Below are 24,807 nucleotides of genomic sequence, written 5' to 3'. Positions count from 1 at the left end.
GAGCTAGGATGAGAAATTACCTTGCCGATTTTAATCATTTTGTGAGGAAGTAAATCAAAGGGAATTACTGTTTTCAGGGCATCTTTCTGGAGTAATAGGCATCAGTTAGCCTCTGCTTCCCTTCCAGGCTAGACCTGGAGCTGTAGGTCTTATTTTTAGCCATGGTGCTTCCCATTCCTCCTCTTAATTGACAGCATACTCACCCCTCATCACAGCCCTCAGTCTGATGGCAGATACAGGGGACATGTGTGCCATTGGGAGGCAGTTGGATCTTTCTGGCATCCCCTTCCCAACACTTCTCTCAATGTGAAGATCAGAGGTCATCCATTAGGGGAAACACTCAGAAAGGTGCTTCCATAGAGAAGGTGGGAGACTGGCTATACATTTGCACTGCAGAAGGGAATCTTGCTGCCTGAAGGATCACCTAGGCCCTGTGCAGCTAATCACACTGTCTGGGAAAGAGGCCTTCTGGCTCCATGCCAGTGTCGTGAAAGCAGTGAGAGTGTGATGCATCAGAACAGGAAGCCCAATTGGCAGAAAGAAGCCAAGCAGGCCTCCTCCCCCCACCCTCCACTAGGCCTAGGAAAGTGTCCTCCGATCTCCAATCTCTGGCTTTTCGTGGATAATCCACTGACCATAGATCATCCCGAGGTAGCACTGGAGTTGAGAGCAAGACTTTGGATGCAAGCTTGTTTAGAGGCAAGACTGGGCCAAACTGTTTAGAGTTTTGTGGGAGCCTTACATCCTCATCCTTTATAACAGACATATTGTAGGCAAATTGGAAACTAGAAACAAATACCAAACCCACATATCATTCCCCTTCCCTTCCTCCCCTCCCCTTCCTTTCCCTTCCGTTCCCTTCCCTTTCCTTTCATATATGTGTTGGTACTGGGGCTTGAACTCAAGACTTGGGCACTATTTCTTAGCTTTTTCTTTTGCTCGAGGCTGGTATTCTGCATTTGACTCACAACTCTATTTCTGGCTTTTTGATGGTTAATTGGAGATAAGAGTCTCACAGACTTTGCTGCTCAGGCTGGTTTCAAACTTCAGTCCTCAGATCTCAGCCTCCTCAGTAGCTAGGATTATAGGCATGAAAAATCAGTGCCTTATCTCTTGTTTTTTTTTTTCTCTCTGTGAATCAGAGGAAGATATACATGTGTACATGTGTATGTATAAACATGTATTAGACACACATTTGATACTCTGCTTTGTTTTTGCCATATTGTAAGCTTCTCTCTAGTTAGTGAAAAGGCTTGTGAATCCTGGTTTGAAATTCTTCAGTAGTGACTCTTTGAGGACAGTTTCTGGTGTCAGAAAGCTACAAAGCACAGATCACTAAGAGCAGACAGTCTTGTTTTGTATCCCCCCTCAGGCTTTCCTGAGTAGCTTCAGCCTGCCTTTGCTATCTTGTTTCCCCAGGATAGCTTGACAGATGGGACCTGCTATGTGCAAAAACTTAAATGTTTCTTCCATCAGGCCACTTAATCCTATGTTGGGGGCAATTTGAACCTAAGGGTTACAAATGTTTCTGTGCTAACAGAAAAAGAAAGACCCTCAAAAATCCAATACAGGTTTCCTTCCTCCAAAGAAAGATGATTTCTCTGCCTGGGAACTGAAAGGGTTAGAACATGGCAGAATCATTCTTTCTCTCCCTCCGGAGTGGGTTTGATTTGCTTTTCCACCGATTCCTTCATTCCCGCCTGTAGAATTTGACATGGTTTTATTTACTTTTCCTTGGCCCAGTTTGTATCAACAGGAGTTCTCTCCTGCTCAGAACAGCCTCACACTTGTGTGGAGTAAGATGAGCCTGAGCTCTGAACAGCCGTAATCAATCCTTGTCTGAGCTACGCAGTGGGGATTTTCAGCTGGAGATAGTCTGACAGCCCCAGCTTCTACGTGGCACATGGCAGCTCCACAAGGGCCAAACTATTTCTTCTTCTCTTCTGCCTCTAAATGATAGTGAAAGCATTTTGAGTGTGTGTAGGTGCATGTGTGTATGCATGCATGCTCACATGTGTGTATGTGTACGTGCTGTTTGGAAATCTGAAGCCAGGAGTACAACAGGATCTTAAGATGACAGGGGAAATGGCAATAAACAGAAGCCCAATTTAAACACACACAGCCTCAGTTGAATTCCACAATATGGCAAGACTGGGGTTTCCTCTTTTGATTGTTTTTGTCTGCACTTGCTCAGTTTTATCCCTAAGGCCTCGGGCTGGAAGGGAGTGGATTTTCCTCAAGTGCTGGGGATAAAGCATTTCCTCTTCTATCTCCATTGTCTATATAAATCTCTCTTACTGTGCAACTGGAGAAGAAGATGAGCCTCTGTGTGTGTGTGTGTGTGTGTGTGTGTGTGTGTGTGTGTGTGTGTGTGTGTGTGTGTGTGTGATCTTGCCTGAGGGAAAGGGTGCTCACTGACAGTCCCACAGTACTGAAGAGTACTGAAGTGTAATATTTCTCCACTTAGTTATAAAGTAACCATGAAATAATTCCCAAAATTCCCAAGGGCTGGGAAGTGGGGAATGTTTCTATTATTTCTTCTTACTCAGCTTACTACTATGTGGATCATTTGTGGCGGGTGGGCTAGGGCAAAACTGTTGTGGGTTGTGTCGATAAGAAAAATAGTAAGTGGGAATGGCAGGAGGATGCACAGCAGAGTACACAAGTACTATATACATAGTACAGGAGTAGATAGATTCTTTCCTAGATCAGAAACACAGTGATCGCCAAGGAGGGGACGTGTGAAGGCTAAGTGCAGGATGGGAAAGGAGGTGCAGGAGTGTCTCTCAGGGTAAGTGCCATGGGGCTTGGGGGGCGGGGTCTGTCCGGCACAACTAGCTCAGCTGAAGCTAGGACTACCAGTGTTCAGTGACTTCTGTGGGTGGTAAAAGTATCACTAAAATAGGATTTTATTTATCTCCTGTGGGACTGTATTGTCATGTCAAAGGGCTTAATCTGACAGCACAGATCTGCCAAGAGAGAAAAAACAAAGACTTCCAGCGCTATTGTTTGTTTCAGTCCTAAGGGCTGTTCCGAGCTGGCTTATTTGTGTGTTCATATGTGCAGACATTCACATTCATGTATCTGTATAAGGAACATACACATGCCACTGCTCATAAATGGGTCCGGCTAATCAGCTGATTTGTTTGAGGAACTATACAAGTCCCACCTCCTCCACTCTTCCCATCTACTCAGGACCAAGTGTTCCTAGCTTTATCTCAGAGACATTAGACGTTCCCTGCCTGGGAATAACCATTTCCAGCCTGGTCTTTATGGAAAGTTGACCTCTAGATCTATGGCTGGTTTCTGTAAGTTCTTCCTAAAGCCAAGGTTGCCTGTCTGAAACCCATCAACCTGCCAGGTGGACTTGTGTTCCTATTAACAACTAATTTTTTTGTGCAATTTTTTTTCAGTTGTGGAGCTTGAACTCTGGGCCTGGGCTGTGTCCCTCAGCTCTTCAGCTCAAGGTGAGCGCTCTACCACTTGAGCCACAGCTCCACTTCCTTTTTGTGCATTTTAATAGGCTTCATGATGACATTTTCATAAATGCATATAGGTCATTTTCCACTCTCACCCTCATTATCTTCTTCTGTCCTTTTTCCCTTCCTCCCTCTTCCCACAGGTCCCTTTTCTCTTCCCAAATAGTCTCTCTTCCACTTTCAAACTTTCTACCTCCTTCTTCTTTCCTCCCCTTTTCCTCCCCTTCCTCCTCTTCCTCCCACCCCCTCCTTCTCCTTCTTCTTCTTGTGACAGTTCTGGGGGTTGAACTTAGGGCTTAGGCCTTGTCCCTGAGCTTTTGTACTCAAGGCCAGCACTCTACCACTTGAGCCACAGCTCTACTTTTATTGGAGATAAGAGTCTCATGGACTTTCCTGCTCAGTCTGTCTTTAAACTATGATCCTCAGATCTCAAGTCAGCCTCCTGAGTAGCTAGGATTACAGGTGTGAGTTACGGTTGCCTAGCTTCTTCTTTAAAAAAAAAATCAAAATTCTAAACCGAGAGAGAGAAAGAGAAGGGGGTGACATTGCCCAAAAAGAAATGTACTCTTTACCTAACTCAGGTAACTCTATCTGTACATCACGTTATAATAACAAAAATTTAAGTCTAAATTCTTCATCTGTTCTTATAACTAATATTCCAGCCTTTCCTGTCAAATTAGTGGTGCTACAGTAAAAAATTAACAGACAAAATTTATTTATTTATTTATTTATTTATTTATTTATTTATTTATTTATTTATTTATTTATTGTTGGTTGTGGAGATTGAACTCAGGACCTAGAGTCTGTCCCTGCACCTCTTGTGCCCAGGGCTAGTGCCTTACCACATCACTACTTCTGGTTTTCTGGTGGTTAATTGGAGGTAAGAGTCTCATGGACTGGCATCTAACCACAATCCTCAGATCTCAGACTCCTGAGTAGCTAGGATTACAGGTGTGAGCCACCAGTGCCTGTCGAAATTTACATTTAATCCCAGATTGCAATCACTTTAAGTTGCCATCAGCTGAAATAATAATCTCTCTGTCTCTCCTTTGGGATCTCTTAAATACTTGCACAAGCTAGTCATATATTTGGCAGTGTCATTATGCGACCCTGCTGGTCTGGGCTAGGGGAACCATCTCAACCTTCTACCAAAATTGGTAATTGAGGCCATGAAAAGACTTTGCCTCATGTCCGTTTGTCACCTAAGCCCTGACAGTTCTGTATGCCAGAATCTCTCAAAGGGGCCAGAACCTTTGGCTTCTGTGCCTCCTGCGTTATCCAGGATTCCACCAATAGTCTCTATTTCAGGAACTCTTCTTTCCAGCCAGAGAGGTTCAGTCACTACACAGGACCCAGCTGTACTGGGGCCAAACCCCATCCTATCCATACAGCTTCCATAGTCATTAATCCCAATGAATCCCCTCTCTCATTCCTCCAGTTGTGAAACACACATCACATATCACGGGGAGCAAAACACTACTGACAATGGAAGCACACGGTATGGTGGGGCAGGGATGATTGGCACAGGAGTGTGGGGCTGTTGTAGCCACACGCCAGGATACTCAGTGACATGTTAGATATTTCTGTTCTTAGTAATCATCTAAGGAAACTTTCGAGCATGTCACTGGGCAGAGCTTGCAGAGTGTTCGGGATAACCTTGTAAGGAGCACTAGCCTTGGCAAAATAAAATGCTCCTGCCAGCTGGAGAGGTCATGCTAATTTTGCAATCCCTTATAACCTTTCATGTGTCATAGGGCTGAGGGGGCAGGGCACTTAGAACCAACTTAGGAAGTCTTTCTCTATCCTTTGCATCTACATCATTCCCCTCCACATGTCTGAGCTTCTCTGTCTCTGTCTCTCTCTATGTCTGTGTCTGTCTGTCTGTCTGTCTGTCTGTCTGTCTGTCTGTCTGTCTCTCTCTCTCTCTCTCTCTCTCTCTCTCTCTCTCTCTCGCTTTGTCAGTCATGGGGCTCAAGGCACTTCCGATTTTCTGGTGTTTACTGGAGATAAGAGTTTCATGGACTTTCCTGCCTGGGCTGGCTTTGAACCGCAATCCTCAGATCTCAACCTCCTGAGAGGTTGGATTACAGGCGTGAGTCACCAGTGCCCTGCTCAGCTTCTTATATTATCAACAATCTTTTGGATGCACCCAAGTAGAAGACCATTTTGTGGCCCCTTGATCACACAGTCAACTTAATTTGCACTCTTTTTCTGGTGCTAATAGGCTGTGAAGATTGGAACAATCAGGAGCCCTATATTTGATCTGGAATAAGACATTTTTATTTACTCTGGTGGCAGAGTTTGTAGGACAAGAAAGAGGTGGGCACATGACTGTCTCTTAGGTTTTGCTTCTTGAGTTTTATGGGTTGGTGTTTAGTGATTGGGGTACAAAAATAAAGGGTGCCATCTGTGATGAAAAGGTTTGATGCCCTGTAGGTGCTTGAGTAGAACAGAAACCTAAAGGGTATTTAAGCTGCAGGACTGAACTCATTCAATGAAAAAGATGCTGTGACACCCCAACTTCCCTTTCCTTCTGGAAGTCCCATAGGCAAGGCTGTGATGAAATGTTACCATTTCCTGCAGACAGCTATTTGGTCCTTACAGTGGTCTTAGTTTATACAATGGTTTCAGCTTCCACCCAGTACATTTGTTTGATGGCCTGGGAAAACAGCTCTCAGGGAGAAAGCAACACAGCTGAGCCTCGATCATCACTTGCTGTGTTGAGGCTGCAGTTCTTGTAGGCTGCTAATAGGTTTGAGTCTGCTAAACTCATCACCTGCAGTGTGGCCATGCTTACCAGGATACTATGTCACTTCCTGGGTCCACATATGCCCCTGAACTGCCATATTCAGGCATAGGATCCTCCTGCTCTGTTATGTTTATAACTCTGCTGGAGATTTGAAGAACTCAGAGCTGATCCTGTCCTGTACTTCCTTCAGTAACTTGTAATTCTAAAAACAAATAAATAAACAAGAGCCTAGCTGTGGGTTTCTAAGGCCCTCCTCAATCTCAAGATCTCACCTCTAACCTGGCCTTAGAACCTTGCTTTTCCCCATTAATTGTCACTTTTTTACTTATTTTGAAGTTGGCTTGCTCATCTACTTTTTTTTCATTTCATTTTATTTTTGTGAACATACTGTCCAGAGGGGTTACAATTACATGGGCAGGATAATGCGTACTACTTGCTCATCTACTTATGTCTGTTTCTGTAGCTTAGAATGACCTTTAGATGTCCCTTCCTACTCATAGAAATTCTCCATTGTCCAGTTTACAGCCCCTTCCATGATAAATCATCTAGACTCCTCCTAGTCTGGATTAACCTCTCCCTCTGAAACCCACAGAACACCCGGGAGTTACTCTGCCTGGCATTCACTGGGCATAGCCCTGAGGCATAGTAGGGGGTTGGCAATTTATAGATGACTCTCCCCAAATCTTTTCCTTGGATAAGAATTAGGCATCCCATTTTTCACATATTCTATTCTTTTATCTGTTTGAGACTCAGGTTTTATTTCCTGGCTGCTGATTTCAAAAACAGTCCCCATGGAGTTAGCTGTAACCCACTCAGTCTTTGCAACTAGATCAGCTTCGGGGGCAAAGCCTGTGTTCTTGTTTATTTTTGTAACTCCCAATGTACCTAATTCAATGCTTTGTAATTGAAGAGGGTTAATGGAGAATTTTAGGAACCTCTAAGCATGCCTGTTGGAGTCTGATGATCTTAAAAGGTGAACAGCCTTTAGAATTATTATTAATACTGCCATTAGTATTAGTTTTGTGTTTTATGTTGTTCACTTTTTTATTGAAATTTATTTATTGATAGTTTACATGTTCTACAATAGCCTGGGCACTGTTCCTGAGCTCTTTTGCTCAGGGCTAGTGCTCTGCCACTTTGAGTCACAATGCCACTTCTGATTTTGTGGTGGTTAATTGGAGATAAAAGTTTCACACACTTTCCTGCGTGGGCTGGCTTTGAATCATGATCCTGAGACCTCAGCCTCCTGAGTAAATAGGATTACGGGCATGAGTCACTAGCTAGCTACTGGCTTACAATAGCCTTTTGAGGAACACTTTCTATGAATTTTAACAAACTTTTATGGTTGTATAGTCATCACCATGATCAAAAAATTTTTCATTTCTCAAACATTCTCTCATGCTTCTCCTCATACTTCCAGTCCCTGATAATAATTGTTGTGATTTTTGTCTGTTTAGGCTGGTCTTTATAAGAATGTCATAGAATACTTACCTGGCAGGGGAGATACCATGATCACGAAGGTGGTTTTCCCAGGGCGAGGCTTATCCATTGCACTCTGGATGTGCTGACCCCTGCGATTTCCCCAAATGTGGGAAACTCGACTGCATAATTTGTGGTAGTGGGGGACTGCGTTCGCGCTCTCCCCTGTAAAAAAAAAAAAAAAAAAAAAAGAATGTCATAGAAATTGAATCATTTTACTACATGACAAGAGTTTTTAGTCTGGCTTCTTACATATAAAATAAGGCTTCATGTTTGAGAAATTTTATGACCTGGGCCCTGACCTATACTTTAGAAAACTAGCATGGGATGTGAGTTTGGGGTATAGACAGATTGGTAAAGCTGGGGTCTCAGCTGCTTTATCAAATGTACTCCTACCCCATTGTGGCACCTGGCGAAAGACAGTCCCGTCCCCTGGGCTTTGACAGGTCATCCCATGGCTGTGGAGGAGGGAAGCTGGCTGGGGGTAGGGGTGAAGTGACCACTAAATTCCTCCCTAGGGGAGGGGATGGTGGTGGGGTGACAAAGGTCAGGCTTCTCCTGGCTAAAACAACAGAAGTGGTTCCAGCTGCCCCACAGCTGGAGGGGGGTGTCTGCTTTCCTTCAGCAGTGTGAAAAGCCCGTTAATGGGGGCATGCTGTTGTCAGGCCCGCCAGGGAGGTGTGCCGAGGGAGAGCAGACGCTGTTGCTCCCAGACCTCCCCTTCCCTTTGACCTCCCTTATCTCCCCTCCTTCATCTCCACCAGCCCTCTCTGAAGCTGCAGGCTGGGAGTGGGGGTGCTCCTTCGCACCTGTGTAAATGCAGGGGTGATGGGGGCAGGGAAGGGTGAGTGTGAGTGAGGATGTGGGTGTTCAGTGTCATGATGGATTTGATAGTGGTGGGTGAGCCCAGTTTTTATGTGAAACTGCCCTTTGGTCCTATGCAGCCCAGGAGGAAAAGGGCAATGACTGGTGTTGCAGATGGTGAAGCAAGTATCTAGAGACTGGCTGGAGAGGAAGAGGCTGGGCTGCAACCACACAGCCCTGGAAGGTGATGCTCCAGGCATTGGTCCCAGGAGGGCTATTTTCCTATTTTCAGTAGATTGACCTTCCGCTAAGGCCCTCTTTTAAAAGCCATTTTATTTATTTATCTGTTTATCTATCTATCTATCTATCTATCTATCTATCTATCTATCTATCTATCTATCTATCTATCTATCTATCTATCTATCTATCTATCTATCTAGGTGCTGGTATTGGGGCTTGAACTGACCTCCATTTTTTTTTTCTCCTGAGGTTAGTGCTCTACCACTTGAGCCACATGTCCACTTCTGGCTTTTTGGTGGTAAATTGGATATAAGAGTCTTATAAACTTTCCTTCCCAAATGGGCTAACAATTCTCAGATCTCAGCCTCCTGAGTAGCTGTAACTGCAGGCATGAGCCACCAGCACCTGGCCCTTAAATGCCTTTTAGTGCTTGACTTGCTTAATCTTGAGCTTGTGTACTTAAAAAAAAATCTCCTCTTGCAGAGAAACTCTTTTTGTTTCCCAAGCCTTTTTCTCTAATATTTATTTCCAGACGTGCCACCATTGTTCCCAGAGTTCACAGCAGAGGCCCTGCTCCTGGTCAAGCCTAGGGACCCATGGCCTGTAGCTCCACACTTGGCATGGACTTGCTGTGCCTGGCTTCATCCTCATTCATCTATGCAATGAGTATTTATGCAGATCATTTTAGACAAGACCCTTGCTGGGTACCAGGCATCCAATGTTAAGACACTAGATCTTGAATCCTGCCCACAGGGAGCTTTTAGCCTAGATGAAGAGGTTAGGCAAGAAATGTGTAACTACCCAATTATTTTATTTAACCACGATGTGGCCCAGGCCACAATGGGAAGTAAAGCGGGGGGCTTGCCACAAGAATCCTTACCTGCTTTGGAAGTCAGACACTCTCAGGGAGCAGCATTTGCACTGAGATAAGAGTCTATAAGGAGGAGGCACTTTTTCTGGAGAGTGGCCAGTATGTGCCAAGTTCTATGGCAGGAAAGAACCATCTGGTAAGGCTAGGATTGTACCATGCCTCTGGCCTAGCTAGCAAACATACAAATAAGTGGTTTGGTTATTTTCTTTTTCCTTCCAAATAGACAGATTGGATGTTTGCAGTTGCTGCAAACTCACTGTTGCTTACAATATTGAATCTGGGAAAAAAATGAATCAGGGGGAAAAATGGTCTTAATAATGAATCCGTTTTTATCATCTGGCCATTGTTTTCAATCAATGCATATTGATTGGAGAAGTCAGTGCTAACCACATTGGCTTTAATGGCCAGTTGCTTCCTTGACATATAGTTCTTTGGGCCTCAGCACATTGAGGTATCAGCTTACTGCCTGATTTGCAAAAGAGCTTTTGGTGTGAATTGGACAAAGAACATGTCTTTTCACTATACATGATAGAATAGGAGATGCTTATTTGTGATATGTTTTAGGTTTGGTTTGCATTCATTAATTCTGAACAATGATTTGGGGTCAGGCACTGTGCTAAATCCCATGTATAGATGAAAAGAATAGCATGTATGTAGTCTTTTGTAGACATGCTTGCAGATAAGTGATAATGCAGAATATTGGGGGGAAGAGGGGTTTGGTAGAAGTTTGAATAGAATGCAGCAGGAACTCCAAAGAAGGTAATGATGGTATTTAAAACAGGAAAACATTTTCTTTTTAGGTTGATAACCCCAGTGGCTATGTGGAATCTGAGTGTGAATAGGGAAAGAAGGCTGGGGGCAAAGAGTCATACATTTAGGTGGGATGTAAAAAAGTAAAGGAAGACACTGCGGATAAGAGAGGAGAGGCCAAGCCAGTTCACAGGCATTCCAGCCAGCTCAGGCGAAGCTTAGCTAACGAAGTCATCGTGGACATTCCAGCACCAGCCAAACTCTATAGCACGTTGAGGTATGACAGTCAGGTTCATTACCTCAGCAGCCACCAATGAGAAAGAAGAGCCTTCCTGCTGAGCCTTGCTGACCCACCAAATTATAAGGAATGATCCTTTATTGTTCAAAGGTTCTAAGCTCAGGATGATATGCTTTGCAGCAATAGATAAGCAAAAAACGTCGAAAGCAAGAATTTGAGGTTGTGTTACATATGAATTTATTAGAGGAAAATCTCAAATTCTACTCTTTGACCTGTACTTTTTGAGTTTGATGTTATTTGTGAAGGATTTGTGGATTTTATACTTCCCAACCCACCAAATAGATTGTTTAGCATGGTTCCTGCTTCCTCCTCTATAGGCACCTGGGAAAAATAAAGACATATGGATGTTACCAGAGTTAAAAATCTGTTTAGAGTTTTGGCTGCTGGTTCAATCAGCACAGTGCTAGCAGGTGGAAGTTAAATGTGTGAGAACTGCTCTGTGTTAGAAAGAATTGAACATCTCCTCCCAGATGGAGCCTTAGGCTGGCTCTGTTGTTCCTTACATTGTCATGGAAACTTGGCAGTCAGTCAAAACTAACACAGCTTGTGGTATTGGGGTGGTCTCTCTGGGCTCTGGGCAAAAGCTGTGGTAGGGTTTGTATTTTGCTTTGCTGGAGACTGGAGGGCAGGGGCCAGCGTGTGCTCATTTCAGATGGAAAGGATTATTGGTCCAACACTGATTTTTGTCTGTCCTGATCCCTGCCCATGACAAAGGCAGCTTCTGTCAGTAGCTTACTCTTCCAGTAGGAAGGATGACTTGTTTATATGTATATCAAGTGCCCATCCCACTTTACCAGAATGTTTGGAGTCATCCATTCCCCAAGGAAAAAGGATGGGAGAGACAACTCAGATGTTCAATTGTCCTGGTCCCTTTTGTTTGGTTTCCGTATTATGCAATTGTATTTAACGTTATTATTTTGCTTTCATTGTCTTTTGGTTAGGGAGAAGGAAGGGAAATCTATGTGGAGATGGTTATAAAAAATACAATTTCCCTTCTAGAGGGAAATGGCCCAGTGCCTAGTGTTTGCCTTGTTGGGGAGACTGCTCAAGAATCTCCACCAATTATGGTTGTACTTGAACCCATGGCAAGTATTTATGTGACTTCTGTTCATATCCTACTAGCATAACTCCCATTCTTTTGGGTTTTGTCTGTGCTAAGGATTCTTATCGTCGCCACGGGCTGATGTTGATTACTTCTAGCCTGTGCCTCCTGTACCCTGTAAAAGAGGAGGATAAAACTACCTTTGTAACTTCATTTGGACTGTGACAAACGCCTGAGATATTCTGGCTGTTGGCCCATAAGTAATGGACTAATTTACTGTCTAGTTTCAAAAGGCAGAAATGACTTCCAGAGTCTGTTTCTTTTTTTCCTTCATCGAATCAGTCTTAGTCTGGCTCGACTAGGAAAAACTCTGTTGAGGCAGGGTGTGGTGGCCTATACATGTAGTCCTAGGAAGCTTGAGGTAGGAAAATTGTGAGTTTCAGGCCAGCCTGGGCTACATAGCAAGGCCTTATCTCAAAAACAAAAATAAATAAAGACAGGCACTGGTGGCTCACACCTGTAATCCTAGCCGCTCAGAATGTTGAGATCTGAGTATTGCAATCCCATTAGAAGTCAGCCCAGACAGAAAAGTCAATGAGCCTCTTATCTTCAATTAAACAGCAAAAAGTTAAAAATAGAGGTATAGCTCAAGTGGTAGAGCACCAGCCTTGACTGAAAAAGCTGACCTAGAGTGTGGAGGCCCTGAACTCAAGACCCAGCACCAGCATACATGCACACACAAAACCAAACAACAACCCAACGAACAACAGAATCTCACTTGAGGACCACCCTCTCCTTCAGGTCTTGGTCTGTTTATTTTATAGCTAGATTATTACATATGGCAGCCACTATCCACATGTGGTCTCTTAAAATTAACTAAAATCAAATGCAAGCTACATATTTGGTCCTTGGTTGTATTTGCTATATTTCAGTGCTTAATATCCACCTAGCGCTTATGGCTACTGTATCAGCACAAACATCCTGGAAAGGTGGCTTTATAGCATTGTAGATTTCCTAGGATCATGTCCTTCTATCACACTGTGTGTAACTTCTTAATCTGTATTGCACCCTAGGGTGGAACCTTTTGGTGGGCAGGTGCCCTGCTGGTTGTGTTGTCTGGGGTCCCAGCAGTTTGGGGCTCCTACTACAGAGTAGATATGCAGATGGACAAGCAGACTGGAGATTTGCCTCATCCTCCGTGTTTGTGTAGACCCAGAGTAATGTCTTCTGTGAAGTCACTCTATTAAAGCTCCATTTTATAGAGCTTGGCTTGTTTTTTTAAAAGCAGTCACAAATACACACAGTTCCCAAGCAGATGAAAATGAGGCAGCATAGGCGATTCAAGATCGTCTTTAGCGATGGCCCTGTGCTGTCTCCAAACATTTTACAGGGCCTCAAGGGCCAGTAATTTCCAAACTGAATCTTTTGAGAGTTCCTCTGAAGATGAGGACCATCTCCATGGGTTGGGATAGGTGGGGAATGGAGGCTCTTTAACCTGTCTGGTTTTAGACAGGGTGTTCTCCTTGTTATTAAGCTGGTCTCTGGCATAGCTGCCATGAGTCTTTGTGGTAAAGAGCAAGCCACTTTCCAACTGGATTTTTGTCCTGTGGTTCAATGCCATGGTGATACCTGTGGCTCTCCTCTTCCAGGGGCAGCAGAGCAGACAAGGCAACCTCTGCAGGTTTGAAAAGCAATGTTGTCTTTCTCTATCCATCTTTTATTCTCTCCTCTCTCTTTTAAAGCCAGTTAGGTTAAAAAAAAAGACAGGGTAAGAACTTTCCATAAGACTTGTATTAACTTTGTTATTATTGTTGTTGTTGATGATGATGATGACGATGATGATGATGATGATGATGATGATGATGATGATTGCTATTACTTAGGTTTGAACTTTGGGCAAGGTTGGCTTGCTTACTAGGCTGGTGCTCTATCATTTGAGCCATATCTCTAGTTGGCTTTTCTGTTGTTGTTAATTTGGAGACAAACTCTTGTGGACTTTTCTGCCCTGGGCTGGCTTTGAACTATGATCCTCATATCTCATTCAAGGATAGCTAGATTTACAGGCGTGAGCCACTGGTACCTGGGTTTATGTTGACTAATTTTATAAAAGAAGCAGGATGACTAGCGTCTTCATGAGAAAATTAGTTTTCTCATGAAACTTCCCCAACATTAAACAATCTGCATGTGTGTGTGCTGGGATCTGTCCCCATGGCTCAGCCTGATGCCCAGGCTTCTAGGACCAAGCTGCACTGCCCTTAGTTGCTGTAAACTGATACCACCAGCAAAGACATTGACCAAGCTGAAACAAATGAATCAGAAGCTGTTCACCAAGAGTCTACTGTGGGAGCAGACACCAAATATGACCTCCAGAGAAGACGGCCCTGTCCGCCAGGCACTTCAAGCCCACTGAGGCTTGGCATGATTATAGAGTCAATGTCAGCATTGCCAGCAACCCCAAGTGTGCCTGTGACATTGGCAGGTGTTGCTCCTTCCAGCCCCACTGAGAGAGTCCAGTGTGCTCAGGGCTCTGCTGAGTGAGGTGGACAGTAGACCCTGGTCTCTAGGCCCAGACAGTTGCCTTGTGGGTTAGGCTTTTGGTTGCTGTGACAAAAATACCTGACAAAACAACTTAAAAAGGACAAGGATTTATTCTGGCTCACAGTTTCAAATGTTTTAGTCAATAATTGGCTAGCTCCAGTGCTTTGGATCTGAGATAAGTGTGCATGGAAGAGGTTTTCTATCTCATGGTAGACACGAAACATATGGGAGGGGGCGAGAACAGAGAGGGAGGGAGGAAAGAAGGAGAGTGGAGGGGGAGGTAGAGAGGGAGAGAGAGAAAAGTAAGGTTTGGAACAATATATAGTTCCTTAGGACATGCCACCAGCTTCTTCCAGGTGGGCTCCACCTTCTAAGGTTTCTAGAACCTCCCCAAATAGCACCAAGCCTTAAATACATCAATCTTTTGGCACAGGGTGGGATGGGGGGGGTGTCACTTCATATCCAAACTTCTGGATTATACTGGTCCAATTACTGTTTTATGGCTATGTCTTATAATTGTCAACAGAGATTCACCAACAAACAGGCTTGTGGTTAAATAGATTTGGAAGGTGCATCATTGTATATGCTATTTGGTCTGGTTATTGATGGCTTTGTGACAAGTGATCACAAAAGGTAATAGCTCAACACAGTGAAGTGGGAAGGTGGCTCAGTGGTAGAGTGCTTGCCTTGCATGCATGAGGCCCTGGGTTCAATTCCCCAGTACCACATAAGCAAAAAGAAAAAAGCCAGAAGTGGCGCTGTGGCTCAAGTGGTAGAGCACTAGCCTTGAGCTGAAGAGCTGAGGGACAACACCCAGGCCCAGAGTTCAGGACCCATGACTGGACCCAAAAAAACCAAAAAACAAAAAACACAGTGGAATATTATTACTGCTCACAAGTCTGTGGTTGCCTGGGCTCAGCTGGATGGTTTTTCTGGGAGTGTCTTGTACAGTTACTTATTTTACTTATTTTCATGTCTGTTGGTTGCAGTCAGGTGCCAGGTGGACTTGGGTTGATAGCATGTTTCTTTCTCCATGTGGTTTGGACACGTGCTGACTTGGACTTTTTATAGTGTGGTATCTCAAGGTCGTTTGGTTTCTTACTGGCAGCCATTTCCCCCATAGTGGGTACTGGAACAGGCCTAGTCAGAAGTTGCAGACTTCTGCATAGCCTAGCACAGAAGTCCCCAAATAGCACTTCACTTCTACAGCATTTTCCTAGTCAGGTAAGTCTGAATCAAGGTTTGACACTAACACAAAGGGAGAAGTAGCAAATCATTTGCAGGTTTGGTCAATTCACTGTACCTCTTGGAGAGTCATAGTTCCTAAGAGTGAATCAAAGGTGCCTGAGAATTCCTGTACTGAAGAAGTATGTTTAGCTTGGCCTTTCTCAAGCTGATTCTTATTGCTGTTTTTAAAATCAGGAAATACCTTTCTCACAGAAAATAACTCACATTCTGCCAGAGGGCAGTCAGCAGAATGGGAGGATGATGGATGTGGGGCTCGATTCTATTGTCTAATAAAGAAAAATGAGTCCAAAGATGGAATTTGGATCTAGATAGTGAGTGGTTGATTTGAAGAAGTACAAGTAGACATCCTTGTGGATAGGGAGCATGAATGTCCTAGAGATTAGAGCTTTAACCTTATTTTCAACAGATTTAGGTTCAAATTCTTCTTCTATTTTTCAGAACTACATGACATTGGACTAGTTATCTCTCTCTAGTCTTTAGTTTCCTTATTGACAGAGAGTTTCTATTGTACAGAAAGTATTTCTATTGTACTGGATGGATGTAGTGGCCAATGTGGTACTTTATATGGTTTCTTTGCATAGGACTTCCTCATGAAGAGTAAACACCTCTCTGTTAGACTTTGTGTTGTTCAGTTCCTTTCACTTCCTTTTTTTTTTTTTTTTGAATCAGTCAGAAGGCTTGAACTTGGGGCCTGGGCACTGGCCCTGAGCTCTTTTGCTCAAGGCTAGCACTCTACCACTTAGAGCCACAGAGCTACTTCCAGTTTCCTGGTGGTTAATTGGAGATGAGAGTCTCATGGACTTTTCTTCCCAGACTGGCTTTGAACTGCAATCCTCAGATCTCAGCCTCCTGATTAGCTAGGATTATAAATGTGAGCCACCAGCCCCTGGCTTACCTCTAGGGTTTTCTGACTCTGCATTTCTTTGAAATTTGCTTTCCAGGGGTAAGTTAGTACTGTAAGTCATGGGCTTCTCACCACTTTTCTTGCAAAAGTAACCTCTGTGCCCTTTCATGTTTTTTTTAAATCTAGTTTCTAATAAGTGACCGGGACCCTCAGTGCAACCTCCACTGCTCCAGGACCCAACCTAAACCCATCTGTGCCTCCGATGGCAGGTCCTATGAGTCCATGTGTGAGTACCAGCGAGCCAAGTGCAGAGACCCGACCCTGGGTGTGGTCCATCGCGGCAGATGCAAAGGTGAGTGCATGTACACAGTGTGAGCCCATAGGAGCACACTAGGACTCAGCTCTCGTATACTGAGCTGTGTGCATGCAGATGTATCTGGTCATTTGGTTTGCTGTGATTTCTCTTTGGCCCTTTCCATCAGGAAGTAAAGGAAGACAGGACAACCATTTTCCCATCCTTTAGACACTGCCAACAGCCTAGGACTTAAATGTGCTGTTCTCTGGCTGCTTTCTTGTTTGCCTTTGGCTTGTTTTAAAATAGAGCTAAAAGCATTATTGGTAGCTTCTGAATAGGGATTCCAAAATGTTGGCCAACAGATGTGCTTTGTTTGAGCTGCTCTAAAACATAAAAACATTTGAGACAGCATTTTAAAAATGGAAGGATTTAAAAATGGAAGGATTCAATGTAAAAAAAAATCTAGGTTTTTTTTTTTGTGTGTGTATCTCTTCCCAAATTGAAAGTTATTAGGAATATTAAGTCTGTGCTTCTGCAAATGGCACACCACAGGGGATCCTGTTCTCCAATTTGCCATAGTCATCAGAGCGTCCTACGGACTCTCAGAACTGATGGCATCTCTTCTCAGGCCAATTTATGTCACTTTCCTGGTTCCTGTAGATAGTTATGTTTGAGACCCGAGATTTCTGAGAGGAATGATAAAAGGCTAAGCAGAGTGCCTCAGAAATATTGGTTTTTCTAAAGAATATGCTGGCAATTCTTTAACTATAAAGTATCTTTTAGGCCCTGTTGGCTTACATGTTTTAGAATAAACCTGGGAAAAATAATGGGAGGGGAACATTTTTTCTGCCCCCCCCCCGGGTGAGAGTAGGAATATTTGGGAGAAAAATATGGGCAACCTGGTTTCCACTGCCCCTCTCCCCCACTGCGTTTTCTAAACATCAAGTTAAGAGGAAGATGTGGCTAGCCTGCTATCATCTTATCACGAGAAACCGTGGTTGTGTGTGGACACTTCACATAGGGGCAGGGGTTTTTGCATTCCTGCCACCGGGCAGCCATTTGGGGCCATGGTGTCCAGTGTGGATTCCAAGTGAAACAAGAAATACGCTCCTCTCCCCTTTTAGATGCTGGCCAGAGCAAGTGTCGCCTGGAGCGGGCTCAAGCCCTGGAGCAGGCCAAGAAGCCTCAGGAGGCTGTGTTTGTCCCGGAGTGTGGTGAGGATGGCTCCTTCACCCAGGTAAGGCTTTGGCCAGTGCTCTGGGGGCTGGGGCTGCCTGAGGCAGAGGAGACACTCTGAGAGTGCAAGGCCCACTAGGGACCTTCACTTCCTGGGAAGCAGCTGAACGAGTGGCTCTTCCAGTCCCCTCCTCACTGCCTTCCCCCTCCTGGCCCTCCATACTGCCCCTTGCCAACTGGCAGTGGGCCTTGACAGACGCAAGGAAGTTGGAGCCAGGAAACTGGCATTGCAATGGTCCCCGTCCTTGCTGCTGGCAGTCTCTTCCAAGGGCCAGACCTGAGTTTTTCTCTTCTGTCAAATATGGGCTGATTATGTTTTCTTAGCCCTGCCAGTTTCCATGGGCAACCCCAGTATTCCCTTCACTGCCACCTCTGAGCCCACTGCTGCTTGCTACCCCTGTCTATGAACACACTAGAGCCCTCTATGGGCACAAAGCATGACATGGCTCCTAGAATGTTCTTTGCATACACACATGAGTGTGTGTACACTTGGATTTTTAATTTCAATTTTATTGTGGTGTGTGTGTGTGTGTGTGTGTGTGTGTGTGTGTGTGTGTGTGTGTATATGTGTGTATGCTGGTTCTGAGACTTGAACTCAGGGCCTAGACACTGTCTCTGAGCTTTTGTGTTCAAGGTTAGCACTCTACCACTTGAGCCCACAGCTCAACTTTCAGCTTTTTGGTGATTAACTGGTGATAAGAGTCTCATAGACTTTCCTGGTGGGGCTGCCATGGAACAGTAATCCTCAAATGACAGCCTCCTGAGTAGCTTGGATTACAGGCGTGAGCCACTGGGACCTGGTTATACTTACCTTCTAAAGTCTCTTTTCAGGCCCTCCCACCCCTCATCCTGCAGGGTCTTCTCTGTAGTGTTTTGTGTAGAAGTAATGCTGACCATGTTGAGGTTGGGGCACATTGTTGATGCTGATTGTGAAAGCACTTCCAAGATGCTTCCTCCTACACAGGGTCTTGTGGCTGGGAGGGGGAAGGGGCTTCTGTGAGACTTGGGTCACATGCCTGCTGCATGAAGTGCTGTCTTGATGGGAATGGGAAAGGTCATTGAACAGGATGAATTCAGTGGTATTAAATCATCCCTGTAATTCTGGGTCAGTGAGGTAAAGGGTGGGGCCTTGTCTTTAGTGTGAGGGGCTTCAGGCTTCATTTCTGGGCTGGCTTTAAATAGGAGATTATTGATTTCATACTGACTCCTTGTTCAGGCAGAATTGTCCAAGGGCAATGGGAACTGGACATAAGCCCTCTAAAAGTGTCCCTGTGGATTCCAGTGTACAGCCAGGCTTAAGCACTGGGATAAACTGGCCTTGGGCACTGACCTTGGGCCAAGGGCTTTGATCAATTTCTTGTTTAAAGCTCACCACAAGCCTGCAGGTAGGGTCATTATCCCCATTTATGGCTGGTACAACCAGCACTAGGAGGGGAGTGGAGAGCTGGGTTCAAGCCCAGAGTCCTTCAGAGAACTATGCTCTGCTGTTCTCTGGACTGGCAGCTTCAGAGGAGGTTCTGAGGTGGGCGCTGGTAGTACGAGGCTGTGGTTAGCGCTCTGTTGCTGAAGCCAGATGTCCTGGGAATGATGCCCACCCCACCACCTCATGCTTTGTATGTGGGAGGGAGGGGGGAGAGGGGTAAGGGGAGAAAGGGAGTGTCACAGTTTCCTTATCTGAAAAAATGCAGCTAATTATCTCCATTACTACTATATGTTATACATATGTTAAGTACTATCATTTACATTGTCATTTACATGATGAATTGCCCTTATGACTTTACATATTGTGTATTGCTATTGTTACTCCCCTTGCTATGATTACTGTAACTTCTTTCATAGGGTTGTGGGGAGGAATGGATGCGTTAGCATGTGTAAAACACTTGGAACACAGGAACTCCATACAAGTGTTTGTCATTATCGTCATCAAGATTGCCATCTCCATGATGATTCTGCTATTCAGATTTTCCTAAAAATTTTATGGATGATGCCACTTAATAGAATAACAAAATAACCCCCAAAACCTTTTGTGGGAACTTTCCAAGCTGATCAATTTAAAAACAAATCATTTATTCCAATAAAAATGCAGGTTGGCTGGGTACCGTGGCTCATGTCTGGAATCCCAGCTACTTAGGAAGCGGAGATCAGGAGGATTGTTGTTTGAGGCCAGCCAGGACAGCCAGGGCAAAAAGTTAACAAGAAGGACAGCCCCCTCCCCCAACCATCTCGAGCAAGAAGGCAAACATGGTGGTATGAACCTATTATCCAAACTACTCAGGAGGCCATAGGTAGAGGGATTGGGGTCTGAGGCCCATCCTAGGCAAAAGCGAAAGATCCTATCTGAAAAGTAAGAAAAAAGGCCCAAGTGGTGGAATGTCCACCTAGTAAACATGAAGCATTGGATTAAAAACCCAGTAAGGACAGAGGCTGGGAAAGAGGGGTGGGAGAAGGAGACAGGGGGGAGAGAAAGAAAGAGGAAGAGACAGAGGAGGGAGGAAGAGAGGGAGAGAGAGGTATCTATTTGAAACTGCATTGCAAGCATCCTTCAGTTATCCCTGTCTGGGGAAAGGAAATTAAACCTTTCTCAGATGAGTTTGGGGGCTGGTATGGGGGGAGGGGAGGTGATGGAGAGGAGGGCAGAGTGGAAGGCAGCTGGTTTTCCTGCTTCTCTAGGCTTGTATGGTCCTGGGTGTGGTGCTTATGAGAATGGTTGACCCTTGCCCTCCTGATTCTGAAGTGCTGCTGCCTTGTGATGGACAGCTGCCGGCCAGCTTTTGTTGTGGAGGCTGGGCTAGCCAGGTGGTGTTTGCTGAGGGAAAGAAACTTCCAGATTAGTCCAGGTGGACTTGCTAAATGAGAGTGCCCTGAAACTCCACAGAGGTTGCCCAGCCAGGTATCCTTTGCTCTGTGGCATGTTAAGTATTACCATGTGTCCATGGCTTTCCCCTCCCCCTCCACTGTCCCAGACTTGTGGACATCTACACAGCTGCCCATCCCAGCTCAAGTGATTGAAATGGATGCACTTTTCTCCTGATCAAAGACAATGCAAGCACTTCACAAAATTGAGGCGGTCTCTTCACATGTGCTTCAGTGACAGGGACAGGCAGCTCCAATTGCTGTGAGGCTGAAAGCTCTTGCTTTGCCCCCCCCCCCCCATGAGCACTTAGCTGGACAATTTTCAAGACCAAAGTTAGAGAGGAGGGACATTGTTTCAATATTGCTTAGAATATTGACACATCTGCATCCTGGTGTTAATAACCTGCCATAGCCCTGGGAATTAAGCAGAGGAACTCTCTTGAAGTTGATGGAGTGGGGTGGGGTTAATCTGGTGTGAGACACAGCTTGAGGCCACATGACTGGGCTGGCTTTAATGGGGTTCATGTGAGACTCGGTGGCTTTTGTTCTTTCCTTTGTTTCCCCTTGTCCTCTTTCTTCCCTCCTCCCAACTTCAGTGCATACACACAAGTGGCTCTTCTTCCTTCTCCAGAAGCGGCAGTAAAGCTGCACATAGATCACATTTGATTTTAAAAGCTCAATATGTCAGCCATGTTGCAGTCCATTAAGTCAAATTTCGAGAATAATACCCAAATACTGTATTTTTTTGGTCTCCCTCCCACCCCCAACCCCAAGTGATACAAGTATTTGGTCAAAGTTCCAAACGCTGTAGGAAGGACAGGGCTTTGTTGCTGTGGTTCTTGATTGATGGTTGGGATGTAGAGTTAAGGCTTTTTTTTTTTTTTTTTTTTGGTCGGTCATGGGGCTTGAACTCTGGGCTTGGGTGCTGTCCCTCAGCTCTTCAGCTCAAGGCGAGCACTCTACCACTTGAGCCACAGCGCCACTTCCGGTTTTCTGGTGGTTTATTGGAGATAGGAGTCTCACGGTCTCTCCTGCCCGGGCTGGCTTTGAACCGCGATCCTCAGATCTCAGCCTCCTGAGTAGCTAGGATTACAGGCGTGAGCCACCAGCGCCCGGCGGAGTTAAGGCTTTTTGGTGACTTGTTGAGTAAAGTCAAGAGCCACAGGTGCTGCTCTTGGTTGTGGTCTTAGCTATTTTCTCTTCTGGGTATCAGGAACATAATTCATGGCATCTGTTGTACCAAGTCCTTTGCCAAGTAGTTGTGTGGTACCCAAGATGATGGCCTGGAACCTCAGTGGCAGGGCATGGATGTTGGATTGCTACCATGAGGAAGTGCCAGCAGCAGCTTGGCACCTGTGGGCATCACTGAATACAATAGGGTCACTACTGGGGGCTGCCAGGTTAACTGAAGATGGAGTTTTAGTTCTGTCAATCTCCACAACAGGCTTTTTGAGTTATTAATACCTGTATTTACAAATACTCTATTTACAAAGAAAAAAATGTGTTTCAGAGGGAGAGAATCACAGTACGAAGTCACTGAGCTAGAAAAAAAAAATTGTCTCCAAGCCTGCTTAGCTTCAAGCCCTGTGTTTGTAATGTTTTTGTGCTACAAAAGTGGCCTTGATGCATATGTATTTCATTTCCATCACCATTGTTATTCCAGAAGTTCCCTCTCATTGCCCAATCAATCAAACTCACATTAAAAAAACCTTTTGATTATGGAAATTAAAAAAGTAGGCATAATAGCATAATGAACTCCATGTACCCAACACGAGCTTCCACAATGATTGACACGTGGCCAATTTTGTTTCATCTGAGCCCCATTTTTGTCTCCCATCCCACACTGAAGTGCTTCAAAGCAAATCCCCAGGCACAATATCTTTTCATTCCAAACAGGCATTTTTGAGCTCCACTGTGTTCCAGGCTGTGTGCTTGTTATTATGGGGCATTAATAAGATGTTGTGACCTTTGCCTTCAAAGAGGTTATGTGCAAAAAATAAAACTGCAAAGTAACTATATAAAAGATCAGATACATACAATATATTTACATTCTGTCATGGTGGCTGTAATCCTAGTTATTCAGGAGGCTGAAATCTGAGTTCTTGGTGTAAAACCATTCTTCTGGGCAGAAAAGCCTATAAGACTCCATCTCCAGTTAACCAGCAAAAAACCCAATTGGAGGCTTGGCACAAGTGGTAAAGCACCAGCCATGAGCAACCAAATAGGTCAAGAGGCAAGGCCCTGAGATCTATATAAATTAAATTATATTAAGTGAAAAGCCAGGCCTAAAGAAACAGGTCCCATGGTTTCCCTTATTTGCAATAACTAGTATATGTCTGAAGCAAGCAGAAAAGATCAGATAAGATGATGTTAGGTGAAATGAACCCCAAGATAAGGACACAAGTGGTTTTTTTCTTGCTTGCTATTGTTTCTAATGTATTTATAAGGTGATTTTTTTTTGTTGCTTTGTATGTCTCTCCCCCATGGTATAACCCCTGTTTTCACTGTATTTGATGTTGGTATAGTTTGGGGAGGGGAAGGGAAAAAACAAATTTAAATAGGGGTACAGGTGGACCCATTGCAACAATGAGATGTTCAAGATGCTATGTCGAAAAATGAACTTTACAACTTTGGCAGGGAAGGTGCGGGGGCAGGGGGTGGTGGTGAGCGGAGTGTAGTTGTGAAGATAGGGGGGATGGGATGGTAGGGAAAAACAAAGGAGGAGGCAACAATGCTTGATAAGAAATGTACTCATTACCTTGCTCATGTAATTGTAACCCCTCTGTACAGTATTTTCACAATAAAAACTTATTTATTTATTTTTTTTAAAAAGCAAGTGACAATAGTTGCCTTAATGACAAGGAGCTAGTATTGTATAAATAACTCTTACAATTTGCAAAGAAAAAGAACATCACAGGAAAAGTAGCCCAGAAGTGTCAACAAGCAGGTCACAAAATGCTCATTAATAAGCAATAAATGAATATGGATGGCATAATGAAGATGGATCATTGTGCTTACTAATTTGGTAAGCATTAGAAAGATGATAATATTGGAGGTTTGGTGGGGGAAAAGAGTCCTCTGATGTTGCTGTTGGAGAAGTAAGTTGGCACTGACTTTTTAATGGGATATTTTTGCCGTAGGGGTCAAAAGTCCTTTTTTTTCTTTGTTCTGGCATTTGAATACAAGGTCTTGTGCAAGTACTGTGCCACTTGAGCCATGGATCTAGACTTTTTTGCTTTTAGATTATTTATTATTTACTTTTAAATAGGGTCTATATTTTTAACCTGAGCTTGCTTAGGCTGAGATGCTTCTGTATACAGCTTCCCACATTGCTAATACCACTGGCACTCACTGCCATGCTTGGTGTATTGATGGAGATTGGGTCTCCTTAATTATTTTGGCTGGGCTGGCTCCAGACCATGAGCCTCCTCCCAATCTCTCCCTCCTGGGTTTTTGGAATTACAGGCATGAACCACCAGGCTTGGCCAAAGGTCCTTAATTACACCCACATATGGGCCTGTAGTTCTACTTCTAGGAATTTCTTCTTAGGAAATTATGTAAAAATATGTGAAAATATCTAGTCACAAAGATTTCCACCTAAGTTCTATTTATAGTGGTAAAAGTTGGGAAGCAAGCTAAATATTTAATAACAGAATTACCTAAACAAATTATGATATAACCCCACTATGGAGCTGTTAAAACAGTATTATAGAGGTTTGTTTTATAGATGTATATGTGAATGTATATTTAGAGACTTAACCAAATAACTAACTAAAAATAAATATTTTTATTCTTTTTTTTTCTAAATAGAAAAGCTATCAAGGATGGACACCAGTGGTTCATGTGTATAATCTTAGCTACTCACGAGGCTGAGATCCAGAGGATTATGGCTTAAAGCTACTTGGGGCAGAAAAATCTATCATATAGTCTCCAAAAGTAAAGAGTAGGGCTGAAGGGACGGGTCAAGTGGTAGAATGCCACACAAGCAAACTAAGCAAGTGCATGGCCTTGCATTAAAACATCAGTGCCAACAATCATATTACTTAATTAATTTAATTGAAGATACCACATTCTGTAAAAA

At 44.1% G+C, this 24,807-nt stretch overlaps 1 protein-coding gene and 1 non-coding gene across 4 annotated transcripts in view; both read left to right on the top strand.

Annotated features, from left to right (window-relative positions):
* Smoc1 (SPARC related modular calcium binding 1) overlaps window positions 1-24,807 on the top strand; it is a 167,783-nt gene that overhangs the window by 67,352 nt on the left and 75,624 nt on the right. For all 3 annotated transcript variants that reach the window (XM_070031215.1, XM_070031207.1, XM_070031224.1), the window contains exons 2-3: window positions 16,529-16,694; window positions 17,762-17,874. In XM_070031215.1, coding sequence (XP_069887316.1) covers window positions 16,529-16,694; window positions 17,762-17,874 — 279 coding nt within the window. The remainder of the gene's footprint in view (window positions 1-16,528; window positions 16,695-17,761; window positions 17,875-24,807) is intronic.
* On the top strand, window positions 7,712-7,875 carry LOC138835014 (U1 spliceosomal RNA). Its single transcript, XR_011374346.1, has one exon. It is a non-coding gene; the product is annotated as a U1 spliceosomal RNA (small nuclear RNA).

This window comes from Dipodomys merriami, unplaced genomic scaffold, assembly GCF_024711535.1.
Source record: "Dipodomys merriami isolate MVZ:Mamm:240054 unplaced genomic scaffold, mDipMer1.0.p SCAF_1, whole genome shotgun sequence".
Classification (NCBI taxonomy): Eukaryota; Metazoa; Chordata; class Mammalia; order Rodentia; family Heteromyidae; genus Dipodomys; species Dipodomys merriami.
The sequence above is the reverse complement of the archived record's forward strand: the minus strand, read 5'-3'. Positions and strand labels throughout refer to the sequence as shown.